Source organism: Manis pentadactyla, chromosome 17 (genome assembly GCF_030020395.1).
Source record: "Manis pentadactyla isolate mManPen7 chromosome 17, mManPen7.hap1, whole genome shotgun sequence".
Classification (NCBI taxonomy): Eukaryota; Metazoa; Chordata; class Mammalia; order Pholidota; family Manidae; genus Manis; species Manis pentadactyla.
In genome coordinates this window covers 57,449,639-57,468,145 of record NC_080035.1, presented here as the reverse complement: position 1 = coordinate 57,468,145, position 18,507 = coordinate 57,449,639, and the positions used below count along the sequence as shown (strand labels likewise).

The window sequence follows — 18,507 nt, the reverse complement described above, 5'->3', positions numbered from 1 at the left end:
CAATCTGTCCCCACATTTCTATCCCATCCAAACCTGCTCACTTAGCTTTCTTGAGAAAAAGATTATTAAATTCAGGAAAGACTATATTAATAACAGATCAAATCATTGCCACTCATGAGTCCTAAAATTCTACATCAGGCATATTAGCAGGGAAGAAATACAGAAGGAGTAGAATTTCAGGAATCCCAAGCAGCTATCAATGCATGACACATGAAAGATGACCCAGGAGCCATGTCCTAAAGATTATGCAAAGCATAATGTGAGCTGTCATGACGATCCAACCAAAATTGTTGTTTTCTATAGACACCTTTCTCTTCTCACCATGCATTGAATCACATTGCTTCATTCTCAAAAAGGCTATCCCTAGATTAAAAATTGCATGTATTTGAATTTCCATATTTCATATTATAAATACTTTAATTTTATAAGGACAGAAAATTTTATGAGAGATTAATGTGATTTTATTCATAATAGCCAAAATACATTACACACAAAATAACACTAGTAAACGTCCTTTAAAGTAACAAATTATTTCCAATTCTCCTATGTACATTTTCTTTCACTTTTATGGACAAGGTAAATCAAAGGCTATGGCAGAGTTTTTTCCATTGCAGATGCCAGAGGATCCTTATTTGGATAATACTTGGTGCTAAATGCAATCACTGTAAGTGTACCAATTTCAGCTGAGAGAAATGCCCTTTGTTAGTATGACAAGTATTTCAATTCCACTGATTTCTGTTACCTGGACTTTTTTGACACTAAATGAATCAAGTGTTCCTCTGCCAAGTCTTTAAGCTTTTATGTGTACTATCTCTGGTCTAGGCAGAAATGAGAGTCAAAATCTACTTTTCCAAGAAAAAAATCAACAGAAGATATATTTTTAAATGTAAAATGAGGTCCTTGAAAATCATGCTGTCATTTCAGGACTCCAAATTCATGAAAATATTTTCCCTAAATATGTGGTTTCAGGACAACTTTAATATGCTTGAAGAGAAGCCTCTTCTTGATGTAGGGACAGATTTCTTCTCAGGGTTACTAAATATGATAGATGGAGAATAAGAATAGTTTTGACTACCCCTTAAAAGTCATGGAGAATGCTATGAATTCATACGTATGAAAATATTTGCCAGCAAAGGGTACTCAAATATAAGTAGTCATGTTCCCATTATTCTTTTGTATTACTAACTCGGCATTAATTTTAAGTCTCAAATCCATCCAAGCAGGCAATTGAGAGAAGTCTATCCAGTACATGGCTACAAATCAAATATTTTTTTGCTTAAAGCAAATGAATCATTTTCCTGTCAGGACTACTCCTGGAACTTATATAACTAATGGTGTTGACCAAAAAAGAAATAAAAAAGTCTGTAACTTGTCTTTGGTATTTGGCAGAGGAAAAGGCTTAAATGGTCAAGTCATTTTGTTCATAAAAACAACTAGGTTTGTCTAACTATTTTGCACAGCAAAAATGATAGCTTTGAAGGAGCAGTAGTGACCAATTAGGAAATATATTTGCCATGTTTTGAGATTCTGGCTTCTTAGTCTCCCCCATTGACTAACTCACAAATTCAGAGCTAATGCTCTGACATGAGAAGTTTCTAAGCAATACCAAAACTCATAATTGACCTCTTAAAAAAATTTTTTACCTGCCTTTCCCCAGTAAGTATCCAGATAAAAAGTAAAAAAAAACAAAAACAAAACCAGGAAACTAGCGTGGGTAACTATTCATTTGGCATAATTTGATGTTTGGACTAGTGACTACGTAGGACTAGGAGGACAGGGTTCTTGGGATAAGAACTTATCTTACCACACAAATGAGGACTGGGGTGACACAAGGGCAAGCCAGTGAGCACCCTTATAAAGGTCTTATTTTTCTTTTCCCTTTATAAAGCCGTCATTCTTCTACCCAGCCTTAAGTAAGATGATTTGGAGTAGACAGAAGAATGAGTTCTATTACAAAATATAGCCTCTTATTTGCCAGGAAATGGGATATTTGAAAAGACAAGGCACTCTTTTCCAAAGAAAATGAGATTTGCAGCCCTCTTGCAGCTCTCTATCTTTATCAGTTTAAGAGTTAATGGGAAAGAGCTTGAGAATTTCCCCGGGCGAGGGCCCAAAACTGCGCTGGTGAATCCCCCGGGTACTCTCAGCCCCAGCAGTGCTACACTTCCCCCCCTTCGCAGATGTGACCCTTGACCTTGAATCAGACCAGGCTTGGAATCTGAATTTCCCAAAGGACAAAACCTTTGGCTTGCTCAGTTTCACCTGATTCAAAGTTTCTCTTTGCCAAGATCCGCAATGTAGGAAGACAATTTTATTCACTCTCCTGCTGGCTGGTGACTCCCTCAGATGTGCCTTGGAACCCAACTCATTTGGGAGGTAATGGCCATGTGCCTATGTAAGAACCAGGGAGCTGGAGAGCTGTGTGCATGTGTGTGGACAAATGTGTGCGCAATTTTAAATTGGAGTTTGAAAATACTGTTTCAATTCCTCATACAGCAAAAATAACAAAAACAAAAACTGGAAACAACCAGAATGTCCACTAACAGGCAAATAGCTTAATAAAATTGTACATTCATGCTACAGAACCTCCTATGCCTATTAAGCTAGAATGGGTGACACGGTAGATTCCTAAAGAAGCAAAGCAAGAGGGAGAGAAATAGGCGTGTGTGTGTGTGTGTGTGTGTGTGTGTACATACCCATGTTTATATAACTGTGAGAAATAGGGAAGACACACCCCAAATGTAATACTGATCAACTCCAGAGGTTATAACTAAGAATAAGACTAAGTGGCCCACAGTATGCACATAGTTAACTTACTTGAATTCAATTATATGTGCTTAGGCACTTAAGGTACATATTTGGCAATAAAGGAAGGTGGAATAATTTAGTGTGGAGGTTCTGTCATTCCATGCAGTGGGAAGGCAGGGTCCCAAGTGTGAGAGGGATGTTCCTTCCATGAGCCGAGCTTCTTGGTGTATGCATATTCCCTTGTGTGAGCATCTCACTGGGGTGAAAGAACAACCCAGCAAATCTTCACCTAACACCCAGTCAAAAATGTCTTCTAGCCATGGAGTGAACATCCATTTGCTAGAGTTCACTGTGCTAGACTGGCTAGAGATGGTGTCATAACTCAAACATGGAGCCCCCCTTGGAGATCGGTCAGGGTAATATCTAAACATCAGACGTCCGATCTTTGTGCTGATGCAGAACCTATTTTCTGCATAAAATGCAACCCTACTATATTGATTTATATTCATACATGTATGTATTATTTGACTTTTTTGTAGCACATAGGCATTGTTTTAATAATTTTGAAATATATACATCAATAAATAAGATGCAAACTTTAAAAATATTTAAATACATAAATAACTTTTGTATTCTCTCTGGTAATTTCGCAATTCAATATCAAAAGCAAAGATGTATTCCTTTGTCTCCTAGAATAATCCCCTTAGAGTTTCTAGGGTAAATAACAGTAATAATAGATACCATTTTGGGTGGTAATCATGTGTCCATCATTAAGTACTTCATGTGTATTTTCTCACACTTAGTAATAACCCTCTCGGAGTTTGCATCATACCCATAGTAGAGATAAGGAAACTGAATCTTGCAGAGTTTAGCGAAACTGATGAAATCCACACAGCAGGTGAACTGGTGGGGAGCCCAGCTCTGTGGCTCTCATGAGCTCAAACTCTGAACCACTCTTGCCCCATTTTTAAGAGACGAGCTTTTTGAATAAAACCACTGTTTCAGACAGGGTTATATTTAGCTGCCAATGACAGAAATCACCAAAATTAGAGGGGCTTACCACATGGTAAAAGTTTATCATTGTTATGTACAAAAGCAGTCCAGAGGCAGGCAGTCCTCTGTGGTACGGCCTCTCCACAGTATCCCCCAAAAGCCAGATCCCTGATGGGTAGGCAGGTCTGTCTTGAGTAGTAAGCACCTCAGGACAAAGGACCATGCTAGGCAGAAGAGGCACCTGACATAAGTAAACATAATAACTAAATTCTCTCAAATGACCCTAAACTAGATCCTCTCTGAATCCAGAAAGGAACAGAGGTGGTAGCTTGTCACCACCCTAGCCTCGGGAGACCCCTGTCAGACTTCGGACCTACAAAGCTATAAGAAAATACACTTGTGTTGTTTCAGCCACAAGGCATGTGGGAATTCATGATAGCGCCAATAGAAAAGTAACACAATGGCAGGAGGTAGAACTTAGGAAAGTGTCTTACTTCCTAATACCTCAGACAGGAAATTCTTCAGACAAAGGACCGTACCTGGGATCTCTGGTCTGATGGCATCGATCACCCACCTCCAGACCCTGGGCAACATGAGTCACAAGGTCAGATGTAAACATCTGTGTCTGACACCCAGAGAGCTGCATGGCCTTTTGGGAGGTAAAGATACCAAGAGACATGGGGTGTTGGTTTTAGCATCATGTCCCAAGTTACACTGAAGACTTTTGAGAACCCTATGAAGGAGGTATATGCTTTGCAAATTTAAAACTTGTAATACAAATAAATTTATTCCCATATGTTCCCTTCTTTCTGGGGAAATGTTACTTAAAAAGTAAATAAATAACTGCTGAACTTGTCACATTGATGCTACCTAATGGAAACCCGTCACATTTTAAGTCTGCTCTTCTAGATTGTCCAGGTGTGGGGAGGGCCTGTCCGAGGCCAAGGGAGCATTTCAGCATCGGCAGGAGGGCTGCCGGTGCTGCCCAAAGCCAGCACCCAGCGGCAACAAGAGGTGGGCACGTTTGGCACTATCTTTGAGGATAAAACCTTTCACTTTTCCATGTCCTGTGGGGTAAGACTAGCTGCATTTATTGAAAATGGATGCACCTGAGAGAGCAGAGTTCATAAAAGAAGCCTGCATGAAGCAGGTAAGCTAGCAGAGGGGGACTCCTGGATGTGTCCTCCAAAACTACAACACCTGTTCAGACCATGCTGCCAACACACGAAAGGAGGCAACATGGAACATGTGAAAATCAGAGTCTGTCTACTTAACATACTCGTTCCCTGGACAGGGTGTCACAGAACACCTAGGATTCCTACATGCCTGGTGTCTGCACAGAGCAAAGAGGGAATATGAAAAAGACCAAAGGATGGTCAACGCCAGGGTGGGCTGGGAGGCAAAGACGTGGGCAAGTAAGAATGGTCTGAAGGAAGAAAGAACAGGTGGAATATGGAAAATGACTAAGAAAAGGAGATCCAAAGAATGATGCCACAAAATATGCTTGGAGGGAATTATTCAGCTAAGAAAAATGCAACTGTGCAGAAAAGGCAAGTTAAACCTCCTTAAGACAGACCATAAAGAGCCAGAAAGTCCAGTGTGCATGAATAATCACATAGGATTCTCATGTTAGTTACTTAACAAAGTAAAAGTCAAAAATACCTACAAGAAAAAAAATGACTAATATTTATTAGGAGTGCTTCCATGTATTTTCATTATTTCTATATTATTTGTGTTCATATATAAATCTGTTTATAAGGATGTTTTATATATAGTTTGAATAAATGTATAAATGCATAAATTTTGTGGATATTAAATATATTTATACATAAATATGAAAATTACTGTGAATAATACCATGCAGGATCTATGGTTCTTTATCCTCCATATAGATGTTCCAGAAAAAGAAAGTAAGTTTCAGAAAAACCAAATGACTGGCTCAGGGTTAAGGATACAAACAAACTAACCCAAGTTAACCATTCAGACAAGATTCCCATTTAGCCCCTGATCTTCTGCAGATAAAGTTCAGACTCATTCTGCCAGCAATAATTCCTCATTTTACAGCAATTCAGATAAAAGAAATGTTGTTCTTCAAAAAGCACTTCTAGCCGTTGATGAGGAGTTACGTGGCTCTTTCTCCAGACTTCATTCCATTAGCCCTACCGCACTGAGTCACTGACCCACCATCTCACTCACCCTTGGGGACTAATGCATATTGATCCTACCTTCCAACACTCTTTACAAGTCATCATAATTCTAGCCTTATCCTCTCTCCTTTGGACTATAATTTTAACAGCATCTAAACTGAGTTCCTCTCCATCAAGTGTCTACCCCAACCTGCCACACCCTTGGACACCATATTACTTCTCCTGAGTCAGAGCACTAACCTCTGCTCCCAAGTTCAAGCTGCTCCATGGCTCCTATATGCTATTGCATTCAACACAAACTTCACATTCAGGGTCAAAGCTGTCCATTATATGTCCATCTGTAACTCTAAACAAACCTTCTAGTACTTTCCCCATGGCTCTAAGGTCCAGTCAAGCCGACACTCCAATCTCTCCCTATTCCCCAAACATACCTCATGCTTTTCTGCCTCTAAATTTTGCTTGAATTTTGCTTCAATCAGAACTTCAACAGCCCACATTTTGGACTAAAAAAATCCTTACTTAAAGACTATGTCAAATACTACCTCTTTCTCAAGAACTTTTCATCATATTATTTCATCTCTGCCTCAATAGAACCCTCGAAGAAATTTGCAGAAACCCTATTCTGCATTGCCTTACAGGTAGTTAGTGTTTTTCTTAACCTCCGTACTCAATGGGGAGCTCTCATATATTCCACATCTTTACATCCCCTTCAGCAGCAAATGCAGAGGCTAGAAAATACACAGCACCTGAAAAGTATTGAATTCAATTAGCTCCTCCCAGTTACTAAAACTGAAACTCTTACAAGTGATATATTTCAAAACTGTCTAGAGAAGTTTTTTAAGAAACCAATGTTTTACTTAAGTTTAATCATAGCAGTTCAGGGAGTTATTCAGAGATGCCTAGAAATATTAACCATAAGATTGTTTTTATATAATCAAACATTTTATTGTTCTTAAATATTTCATCAAAATTAGTTCACTCCTTATTAGACCGTCACACAGGAACAATTGCTGAGCCAGACCTTTTTGCTCTGTAAGTCTGAGGAAGATGCATATGACATGAACCAGTGGACACTGAAAAGAACAGACCACTTGTGATAGTGCACACATAATCACCGTCAACCAGCTCAAACCAAAATAAGTATGCTTATGATTCACAGTATAAGAATCCCAACGGACTTAACTTTAAAAGGGCATGGTGTATCTAATACAGCTGCTCTGAGGCTGGGCCAAAATAGCTATCCTTGCTCAACCTTCTGAGCTTTGGATCAATAACAAGTCCAGACTACACTGGGAGAACAAAATTGCTTTCAGTGGATCAAATGTCCAACAAATACTAAACCAAATTATTTATCTGTCTAGCATCTATCTATCCACACCAGCTCACCTGTTGTGCATCACTATTATAATCACATTTTATATATATATATATGCACAGTAATAGGTACTGAACACTTACTTTGTGCAAAACACTATTCTAAGTTTTACATATGTTAAAACTCACAACAATCCTGTAAGGTAGGCACTATTATGACTCCCATTTTATAGATAAAAATATCAATCAAGACTCAGAAAGTTTAAGTAACTGCCTAAATTCACACAGCTGTTAAGCAATAGAGCTGGGATTGAATCCTGGAAATTATCCCCCAGAGCCCATAGTCTAAACCACTCTATGAACACTACCAGGACAGGATGTTGTTTTCAAACAAAAGCACGAGAAGGGCTTATCACAGAGGCGAAGGCCCAGGTGCCCCAAAATCAGAAAAGGCAACCTGCTCTGACCCTGTATTAATGGCTGTCTTGCCAGTGTGTTTCAGCCCTGGGCAAGTTCACTCTTGATTCGGTGAGACCAAACAATGGCAATGGAACATTCTTGGGGTGAGAGGGTTTATACCTAACTTTATTCCCACGGAGGCAGGTCAAGCGCTACAATCCTGTCCACTGCATACAGCAAGCCGGTCCCAGTCTCTGTCCTCGGCACTGCCACCACTCCAACCTCTGCTCTCCTGCAGCCGTGCAGCCCAGAGCACCAGGCAGAGCTCTTTATATAGAGTCAGTAATAATGTATTGCCCACACGTTTGCAGTGAGCAAGCCAACCACAGTCAGGTGAGTATCCTGGCCATCGGAACTTTCATTTTCTCTACACTGGCTATAATACAGGCGCTGTTTCTTGCAGACATAATTGCAAAGCTAAATTTGAAGCATGGAACAAGTGGGCAAGCTGGCAAGGCAGCCCAATATGCTGTGCAGGGCTTCCCCACTGGCCTGGCAAATGCAGCCAGAGTTTCACAGGGGCAGAATCTGCACCAAGCCTGGTAGATCAGCCCTCGCCAGGCACCAGTCAGAAAAAATGACAGTGAAAAATGAACACAATTACTTCATTCAGCCTTGAAATAAAGAGAAGTATTTCACCTCCTACAGGAATGCACACATAAACAAGCAACTCCACATGTGACTGGGTACTGCATTTTGTTTCAGGACGGAAGGAACACAGTGACAACGATGCTAGAGGAGTAAATAACAATCACTTCCCCTGGGAAATCAACAAGTGCATAGGTACCACAGGCTTACAGGAAGGAGCCAGACAAGCTCCTTCAGTAGGGGAGTTTTCTCTGATGGCACCCATAACTAGTTATGCCTATGCCGGTGGAAAACCCATCTTATTTCTTACTTTTCCAATGAAAGAACAATACAAAATTGCCCTGAAAAACATGTTCAGAACCATGATGTTGAAGAGGCCTCACCAGAGGCAAAAGAAGCCAAGGGACAGTTGAATCTGGAATGAATTATCAGACCATCCTTAACTTTCACTACAAGGGCTGCCCTTAAAATACTGCAGCTTGCGGGACTGACCGAGTTAAAAGACAATTTTTAGAGGGTAAACAAAGCGTGCAAAGCACCTGTGCCCCTCCACAGTACTTACATGACTATTGTTTCCACAGCCAAACAGCCTGCATGTTAAGTGTGCTTACGATGCACTTCTGGGCCCAGGTACCAGGAAAAACACATCCTGCTATAAACTCATTCTTGGTCTCTCTAGTGTTGGACTCTTAGCCTTAGCTACATTATACATAAAATAAGTTGTGAGGTTTTTTTCCTACAAATTTGCCCAACACTGGGTGGAAACATTGTGTTGTCCTTGTATTAAAGGAGTACCTATATCATTCACTGACCTAATCGAGGCACTGGGCCTTAAGTAAACGACCTGTTTACATAAAACTGTTAGAAGCTAAGGGTATTCTCTACAAAAAAAAAGTTTTGATCCTTTCCAATATAAGAACCTGAATCACTCCTTAAAAATGTGCAAGGGAAATAAATTTATTTTCACTCCACCTTCACAAAATACCAAGTTTCACTGCAGCTGAAAACTTCAAGCGACTAGAACAATACAAAAACAATCTCTTCCAAGTAAATGTGGGCCTGCTCATCTCTCCCTTGTTACAGTTTTCTGATATGCACTGCTATCTGCGAATGATACCCTCGGTGTGTGAGGGCACAGCAGAGTTCAAGGAAACAACCTGCTTTCTGGAATTTAGGAATGTAATATTCCCCTGTATATCCTTGGGGAAAATAAAATCCAGGTTTATGCTCTGCAAATACGAGGATTACCATTCTCAATTAGGGTAGAAGAGCTCAACAAAATAACTCCATGTGTGAGGCAGTTGGGAGACTTAGACTGTAATAAGGAGCTAAAATAGAGGCAAGTCAGATTTATAATTGATTGAATCTTGCAAATATTTCCACTGAAGTTTGGGCCCCAGGGCAGAGGACAGTATTATAATGCATGATTCTAGATCAGACGAGCAGACAGCAGGCCTTGGCGCCCAGCGAAGGGAACTCCAGGGGTCTGGGGAGGGCTTGGGCTGCACCGGAACCCCAGGGCGACTTCCCGCTCCGCGCTTGGGCGACGCGGGGAGGAGGCGGCGCGCCCCTTACCTGCACAAGTGCTGCCGTCGTAGGTCTCGCACACCCACTCGTGGCACTCACACAGGGGTCCGAAGTACATGCCAGGCTCGCTCACGTGACAGATGCAGACCCCGCAGTCGCACCGGCCCCGGCCGTGGCACAAAGCGCCCCCTGGGGGCTGCCCGGGCGCCCGGCACCGCCGCTCCGACTCGGCCCGGGCCAGCCTGCACGCCGCCCCCGGCCCGCTTCTGCATGGGAGAGAAACCACAGCAGGACCACGTCAGACACAGACACTGCCCCTCTGCTCTGAGCCCACGCCTCCCCCCAGAGACCACCCGGATGGAGATGCCAACGCCATGGATAGGAGCCCAAGACCCCACGTTCTCTTGGGGCCAAGCGGGCACCACCCACCGCCATCACTTGAGAAATGGCTGTGACTCAAAATGCCTAAGCGGTGACCTGGCCCCCTAAGAACAGCACCGTGCTCAGGTGGACAAAGGTGATCCAGCCCTGCGTCTTGGCGGCCTGTCACTGGATCTTAAAAGCGCATTTATAATAAATACAAGTGAATCCGAAGTATGACATTTGGCTGACTTTCCAGTTCTCTTTGAAAAGTCCCATTGCTTTCTGAAGGCCAGGGGCAGTTATTGTATGAAAAAGAAAAAGTTGTGCATGCTAGGATCATATACAGCCTAATGCTTTTTAAAGCTGTGTTAAGCAGTGCTTATGAACTGTATGTACTTTTGGAAAGTTTATTTCGATGTGCCTCAAACTCTCTTTCAAAATGCAATACAAACTCTCTTTCAAAACACAGACTCCAGGAAATCATTCTGCCTTATAGGCTGTGTGAACATACAGGTACACGTAGAATTGCCTCTAACTCGTGGTGGAAGTTCCTCCTAGTCTCTTTTGGAAGAGTAGGAAGTTATGTATTATTTAATTACTGTATTTTTCTGAAGGAAAAGCAAAAGCACAGAGGCTCAGCAGCACGCAGCGTAGATACAAGGAAAGGAATGGAAACAGGTTGACAATAGTTAATCTCGAGTCCAACTTCCTCACCGCCATCGGCTTAGGGCAGCCATCCTGCAAATTTGACTCCTGCCACGGAAAGCCGGGCAGGTCTGTTTGAAAGAATAAGAAAGCAGACGTACCTCAGAGATGGCGAGAAGCTTGGAGGAGCAGCTGACAGCCCCGCGAACAGCAGGGAGGACGCCAGCAGCAAGAAGTTCCTGAAGCCTGCGGGACGCATGCTGAGCCCCGCGCTGGGCAGGCGGCGGCGCCTCTGCGGCACGGGACTCGCGGAGGCTGCAGGGCGGAGAGGTGCCCCTGGCAGATGGCCTGGCAGACGGACCCACAGACACCCCGGCGCGCAGGTCCAGGCTCTCCCCGAGCTGCCAATGCGTCGATGAGCTGCCTGCGAGGACCCGGGCAGCGGCACCGCTCTGGGCGGGGTGCTGGTACCAAACCCCTCAAGTGGAGCGTCTAGGCTGGGAAGTAATTAGAAACAGTTGTACAAGCAGATGGTTTATTTTGACATTAAAGAAAAATGTCCTGTTCACAGATTTGAAAAAAATCGTTTCTTTCTCCAAGTACAGGCCCCAGAAATATTTGAGGAGAGAATATTTGGGCAGGCTAATATTAAAGGGACAGATAAAATAATCCTCCAGTTGGGAAGGGGAAGGGGGAGGCTGGTGATGTCAGCGGGAACGCTGGCCTAGGAAACTGCTTTCTCCACATTCTTTTTAAGAAGACGCGCTCTTTGGGGTGTGAGTCGTGGGGGGGGAGGGGGAGTAAGCAACACTGGCAAATGCAACTTTCTCTTCTACTTTGAATTCTTTGTTTTAAATTGTCAGTCTTTCATTTCTTAAGCCTTTAAAGTGTGTTGTGCCTTCTAGTTATTGTGGCCAGCCATTTATCACTCTACATTTTTTTCTTGACTTGGACAGTTCAAATTGTAGTTGTCCCAAATTCACCCCATCATCTCCCATGAATCAAGTATGAGGAAATGAAAGAAAATGTCTGATTATGGTGTCAACTGCACTGAAAAATCATCAGCGTCACTTTTTAAGCACTTACTATGTGCCAGTCGCTTAGTACATCTTATCTCTAATTGTGATAGACACATAGACATTTACTCATTCAGCAAAGACAGATTTGGCATCTGTCAGGTACTAGACTCTGTGCCAGACAGAGAGGACCCAGCAGGGCATGAAAGAGATGAGACCCTTGCTCTTCATATCCAGCAGGCTATCAGGTTAATCAAAATAGAAACACAAATATAAGAGGAACAGGGTTGCAAGCACAATGGAAAAGGATGGTGGTGACTTCCAAATTAGCAAGAGGCACCCATCTCATCAAGGTGGTGCCATTTGAGCTAAAGGTTGAAGGATGAATAGAGGTAAATTGGATGGACATGGAGAAGGTGGGGAAGAGCATGGGGAAGCATTCTTATAAAGATGAAAGAATGACCTCTTGCTCAAAAGGGACAGAGTTGCTCATGTTCACACAAGAAGTTGGAGTGGGAGTCAGCTGAAATCTGTAGGATCTCAAAACCCATACACCATCCCCTACACTGCCTGGTCATCTAGGGAAAGTGTACTAGAAGTTTTTACGAAAGGGCAGAAAATGTTCTTCCTTGCTCTAAGACAAGAATTTTAGATGCAGTGGTTTCTCATGAAACAGAACCATCTAAGCTGTGATTCTGTGGCCTTAAAATCAGGGATAAGCTGTAAGAGGATGGGCTTTCTCCCTGCCATTTACATGAACAGATATAAGGCCATCCCATTTGCAAAAAGGCAAATGAGGGCCTTCAGAACCGAGCCCGGGCCTTTCCTCTTGCATCCCCAGCCTCCATCTGTACCAGGCAGGGCTCTGTCCGAGGCCCATCCTAGCCCGCACAGCTTAGCCTCTCCAAATGACTGAGCTTCTGTCAACCCTCAGGCCAACATGGGGACCCACTGGTGGTGGGATCTGCATCCAGAGAGCAGACTGGGGAGAGGCATACGCAGGCCACAGAGTAGTCTGGGCAGGGAATTCTGGAGTCCAGGATACCAAAGAGTGGTTTAGGCAGAGGAAATAGGCTCTGAGTTGGCACATTTACTGGATCTCATGAGCTACTCTGCCTGTGGGGAGGGGGTGTATGGAGGAGAGACAAAGGGGAGTCACTAAACCAGATATTCACAGGGTGTAATCTGTGAACCAGCAGCAGCCACATCTGGGAACTTGTTAGGAATGCAGGTTCTCAGGCCCCACACCAGACTCACTGAATCATAGGCTGCCTCAGAACAGCATGCTGAGAAATCTATTTGCACATCAGAATTTGAGAAGCTTGCAAAGTGTGGACCTAGGACTGGGGCTACTGATGCCTGGACGTAAGGATCCTCTTTACACTCCCAGTTCAACTTCTGGCATTGCAATTCCTCCCTAGCCACGTGTAACACTATGAGGACGTAGGAACAGACACTCCGGCCAACATTAAAAACCTTGGTGACTCAGAGAATATGGGAATAGTAGAAGGGAAGCATCAATACCAAAGCCTGACTAGGAATTTGCAATGAAAACATGGGACTTTTAATCAGTGAGTCATGAATTACTTACTTTTCACTTATGTTTTGAGGGAAAAAAGAATCACTGTGAAATAGAGACCTGATAGTTGTACATTTCTCTCATGAATTAAAACAAGTTTTTTAACCGGTGGCATTTTCATACCATTTGTATACATTGAGGGGTCTTATCATTCAGAGGGTGCAGCTGTGAAATAAAGATAGTGTGTTCTCGGTGGCTGAGAGCATTTAAATATTCAGATCATTGTATTACTGAGACTTAGAAATAATATTCCCAGTAAAGTGACATGGTTATATTGTGGCTGACCTGGTGACTCAGTAGAAAGTCTTGAATCCACAGAAACTGTCAAAATAAAAGAAATAACTTAGAGTGTTTTCCTTTCAGCAAACTTTGATTTTTCTTTTCTTTTTTTTTTTTTGTCTGCCACCATATAAATGCCTTGGGAATACCTGCTTTCTCCCCTTTCAGTCTGCAGAAGCCTCCAGGGCACACATTCTGATGAGGGCGGCTGCGGGGCCCAGTTGCTCCATGGAAGACCCTGAGTTCCTCACTGACCCTGAAGGCCCTGTGATAACTCTGGGGCAAAGGCAGTGAGGGTGCCTGGGAGGATCTCCCCCACCACATCTGGAGCCAAACTCAAAGGGATTGAAAACATCTCAGTTCTTGAACATAGTCCTTGACTCCTCAGGTCACAAATCACAGAATCTCAGGGCTCAAGGGACTTTTTTTAAAGGTCAGCTAGTCCAAGACTAAATCTGTTGACAATGTGCAAAACACCTGCCAAATGCTTAGGTAGAGTCAGTCAGAAAACAAAATTCAGGAGGCACACATCCCTTCCTGGGAGCAACCTCCAGTTTTCACCCATTAGCTTCAGATCTACTCCAAGGGGTCATTTAAAATAATATCCTGGCCATGAGCCTTGCTTAAAATCTTTAAAACTGTATGTGTATCCCAGCCCCACCACCTGTCCACCTACTCCCCAAATAATTCTGCACTCTTCAGGATAAACATTCTCATTTCCATCTCCCTTTCCTCATGTATTACAACCTCCAGGCTTCAGAACCCTCATTTCCTGAGTGTTTTTGCCTTGTCTGCTGTGGATGCTTCTGTAAAATGTGACAGACACAACTGAGACCAGAAGGTATGTGAGCTCTACCATGTGAGGGACTGTGGTTTTATAAACTGGCCTGGAACACAGGGTGCATAGAGAGACCAAAGAAAGAAGCAGCCACTCCAGACTGGGAGGTGGCAGGTAGGTGTAATAAGCAAGGGAAGTTTCATATGAGGCTTGTCATGAGTGGCCATAAGATGAGTAGATTTCCACACTCACCAACCAGAATAATAAATATTTATGTAAAAGCCTTAACTGGGTTCAGTTGCGCAGACCATCCAGATGGTCTCAAAACCACATTTTCTCTCAAGGCTGTGCCCTTGAAAACGGCTCCTACCACGGGAACAATGCAAACAGTAGGCAGAAGGTACATTCCAAGGACAGGCGACAGGTGAGGAGCCTCCAATTGCCAGGCTCTAGCTCACGGGTCAACCAGCAGTCATGTCTTCCTGAAGACATCTTCTAACAGAAACAGATTGGCATTTTCATATTTCATATGTAATATTTCTACTAATAAACTAAAGTCCACATTAGCTTTTTTACTTTCTCATCACTCCAGTCTTGTACTTTTACAAGTATATTTTTCCCCAAATACAAGTTGATATTTTTCTTTGTTAGATTTTATCTAGGCTCAGCTCTTTTGTCCAGAGAATCAAAGTTATTACAGATACTGTTTTCATATTTATTTCACTCTTCCACAAGTAAATATGATAAACATCCTTTCTCCATCTTTACCTAAATAATTTATAAGTTAGCTTTAAAAAGTTAGGCTGAGGACCAAGCTTAAGTGAGGACCAAGCTTGTCTTTCTTCAAGACAATAGCATTCCCTTAATCAGCACAAATTAAACAGGAGAGCCAATCACTTACCACTGCACTGAGCTGTCTGGAATCAGCCTCTCTTCATTTTGTTCACAAGAATATTATGAAGGATGTCATCAGTTGCCTTACTAATCATAGTTTATTGGATAAAACAGGCTTTCACACCTGTTTTTTGCCTAAAACCATGCCCAATACATATTGCATACTAAATACATACATCTGGTATGAATACATTAATTGGAAATTATGCACAACATGAAAAATAGATTTATGAGTCAACAAAGGATGCGGGTGATACAGTGGATTCTGATCAGTTGTCAGATAACATCACATAGATAAAACACAAATCCAAATAACACCAGGTCCTCTTCCCATAAGTCCTAATTTTTTATTAATTTTATCATTATTTACCTAATTCCTATAGTCATAATTCTGAGACTGGTCTTTGGTTCCTCTCTGCAATTCACCAGATTATCCAGTGGATCCTGAATCATGTCGATTCCACCTCTAAGTACCTAGCCTCCCGTTTCAATATCTTTCCTTGTACCATTACCTTGATCTTGTGCACCATTGCCACAGCTCCCCACCTGGCCTTGCTGCATTCATCCTTCTGTGTCCAGCCTTAGCCTACTCCCTACCAGATCTTTCTAACATAGTTATTTCACCACATCCTTCCCTATTGAAAAATATTTGACCTGCTCTCCATTGTGTATAGCATAATGCTCAAGTACTCCGTAATTTCATACAAGACACTCTATGTTTGGACTCTGTGTCCATAATGGATGGTCCACCCAGATCCCCTCTCCTGGGCCTGTGCACCCATCCCCTTGCTGATGACAGTATGGGCTGCCGAGGGCTCCGCAGGGCACCCCCTGCTAGGGACTGTCTTAGGTGTCAGGAACAGCGCCACCACTGACCACTCCGATACGAGACAGTCCTCCTATCCCAACTTGCAACCGTGCTGACATCCTCACCCACCTCCAACATGGGAGCCGTAGAGCTGGATAGCGCCGTCATTATGCTTCACAGCAACAAGGCAGGAAAGGCTCAAAAATTAAAGGCAACAAGATGTGTGAGATGTGAGGTTGAATAAGATTTTTAGGAGATTGATTGATTGATTGATGATTATTCTCTTCCTCCTTCCCTCCCTACTTTATTTCCTACCTTCCATCTATTCTCCTTCCTCCCTCTGTCTAAAGCTGCTCTCCTAACCAAGTACCCCTATTCTGTTTTATTTTCTTGGTAGCCTGTACCAGAAATGAACAGTGTTTTTCCACGAATTTACCTACTGAGTATAATCTACCCCTCCCCATTTAAACGCAAGTCCCATGAGCACAAGGAGCTTGGCTGTCTCAGTCTTTGCTGTAGCCCAGTACCTGGTACAGAGAAGAACCTCAACAAACATTTGCATAGAGTGACTGGATAAATGAATGACTTTTAAATGTGTGATACACCTTGATTAAATTCAACAATTTTAACTAAAGGAGAGTATTGCAAGTTTAATGGAAGGGAAAAATTAACACACTGTTATGAGATGAATTTAGACAACTAAGACATAAAAATCAGCAAGAAAAGTATAGTTGTCATGAAAAAATATCAAGAAAGTTAAGCCAGAGTCAGGTAATTGACAGCTCTTACTGACTGCTCCATATATGTGTGGCACACTTATTGTTCTATGGCTTTAGAGTTAAGTTTGAAGTAAAAGAAAAAGCCCCAAAAAACTCAATTTCACTCAAAACCTACTTGGATAATATTTTCAACTAAAAGGAGGCTACTAGGTTTTCAAATAGTAAAGCCAAAATCTTTAAAAGCTTCTAGACTTTCAAATAGTAAAATCAAAAGTACAGTAAAGCTTTCAGGAAGGCTAAATATTCCCAGGTGGCAGTAAAAATAAGTTTAATTTCCAAGAAAAAGAACTTTTCAGCTGGGCCAGAACTGTGGAATAAGAAGGTGTTTAGTTACCATCTTTTCCAGACATTACTGCAGAAGCAGAAAGCATTTCCACCCCCCATCTCATGTAGTAAAAACACCTAGAAATATTAGGACCCTCTGGGATAAGAAACAATCTTTCAGTCTTCTGAGTATTTTTATACTACTAGTTGATGCCAAAGGGAAATTTTAGAGGGAAAAAAAATCTAAAAGTTGTTTTCAACGACTTCAGAGGAAAAGAGATTTGTCACTTCAGTAGTATTTCATCCCAACTAATAGACTCTTAATTCCTAAAGTCATGCTCAGCTGTTAATCAGTTAATAATAAGTAGGAGGATATAATCAAGAGCAGACAAGTAGAGAGAACATTGAACAGTTTGCTCAGAAACTATGTTTCTGATGCTGGCTCTGTTATCCAATAGCTCCCTGATCTTGGCCAGTTTCCTTAACCTGCTGAATTTCAGTTTCAAAAATGGCATGGTGGAAGGGAACAGCGGTTCTCTCCAATTTTAAATTTCTCTTATTATATTGTCTCCATATATTTGTCCAGTCTCCCAGCAATAAAGGGGGAATAGGAACATGCACTATGACAGCAAATACATACATATAAATATTATCAATTCTAATATATAATTGTATGTAAATATCATTATATAATTATAAATACATATTATATATATTTGCTGACATGTGCACACATATTAGAGATGGAAATGATAGAAGCTGGTGTTTAGTCTTCTGGTAATGAGCACTGACATAGAGCTAGTTTATATAGCAAAAGTTTCCAGAAGGTAAAATGGTTTCATGCATGTATATTTTTATCTGAACTCATTGCCAGAGCCCTTCCCACCGCTGAGGCTGATTCATGAAGCTGCTCAGCCACCACCTCCCTTCGGCACTACTCCAGGCTTTTGTGCGGTGTACACCATACACCACCCTGTTATGGAAGTTTTATTCACACTACTGTTTCCCTTATTTTCATTATTATTCTGACATGAGTGAGATCCATTCTACATAAATCAGAAAAGATAAACAGACTTAAGGGAGATTGTCTAGGTGGAGAGATGCTCAGCAGGGTGTGTATGGCGAATCCAGAGACCTGTCCTGAGAGCGTTTTCTGAGACATTGCTAAGCATTGCAGGAATAATGCCAGTAGTAGAAGAGACCGTATCAGAGCTGAACATTTTCCCATGGTAATATGCAATTTACAAACTGAAATTATAGGTGTGAAAGTCATTACCTGGGCTTTGATGTAATTTGACTAGGCAACTTGTAAACATCATCTTATTG

At 42.1% G+C, this 18,507-nt stretch overlaps 1 protein-coding gene across 2 annotated transcripts in view; it reads right to left on the bottom strand.

The window, feature by feature from the left end:
• The window catches only part of ITGBL1 (integrin subunit beta like 1), a 220,713-nt gene extending 209,311 nt beyond the window's left edge, over positions 1-11,402 (bottom strand). The window contains exons 1-2 of one of the 2 annotated variants that reach the window (XM_057494564.1): positions 10,946-11,402; positions 9,825-10,042 (exon numbers count right to left, since the gene is read on the bottom strand). In XM_057494564.1, coding sequence (XP_057350547.1) covers positions 9,825-10,042; positions 10,946-11,043 — 316 coding nt within the window. In that variant the 5' untranslated portion in view covers positions 11,044-11,402. The remainder of the gene's footprint in view (positions 1-9,824; positions 10,043-10,945) is intronic. The other variant, XM_036893712.2, reaches the window with a different exon arrangement.
• Positions 11,403-18,507: the final 7,105 nt, after the last annotated feature.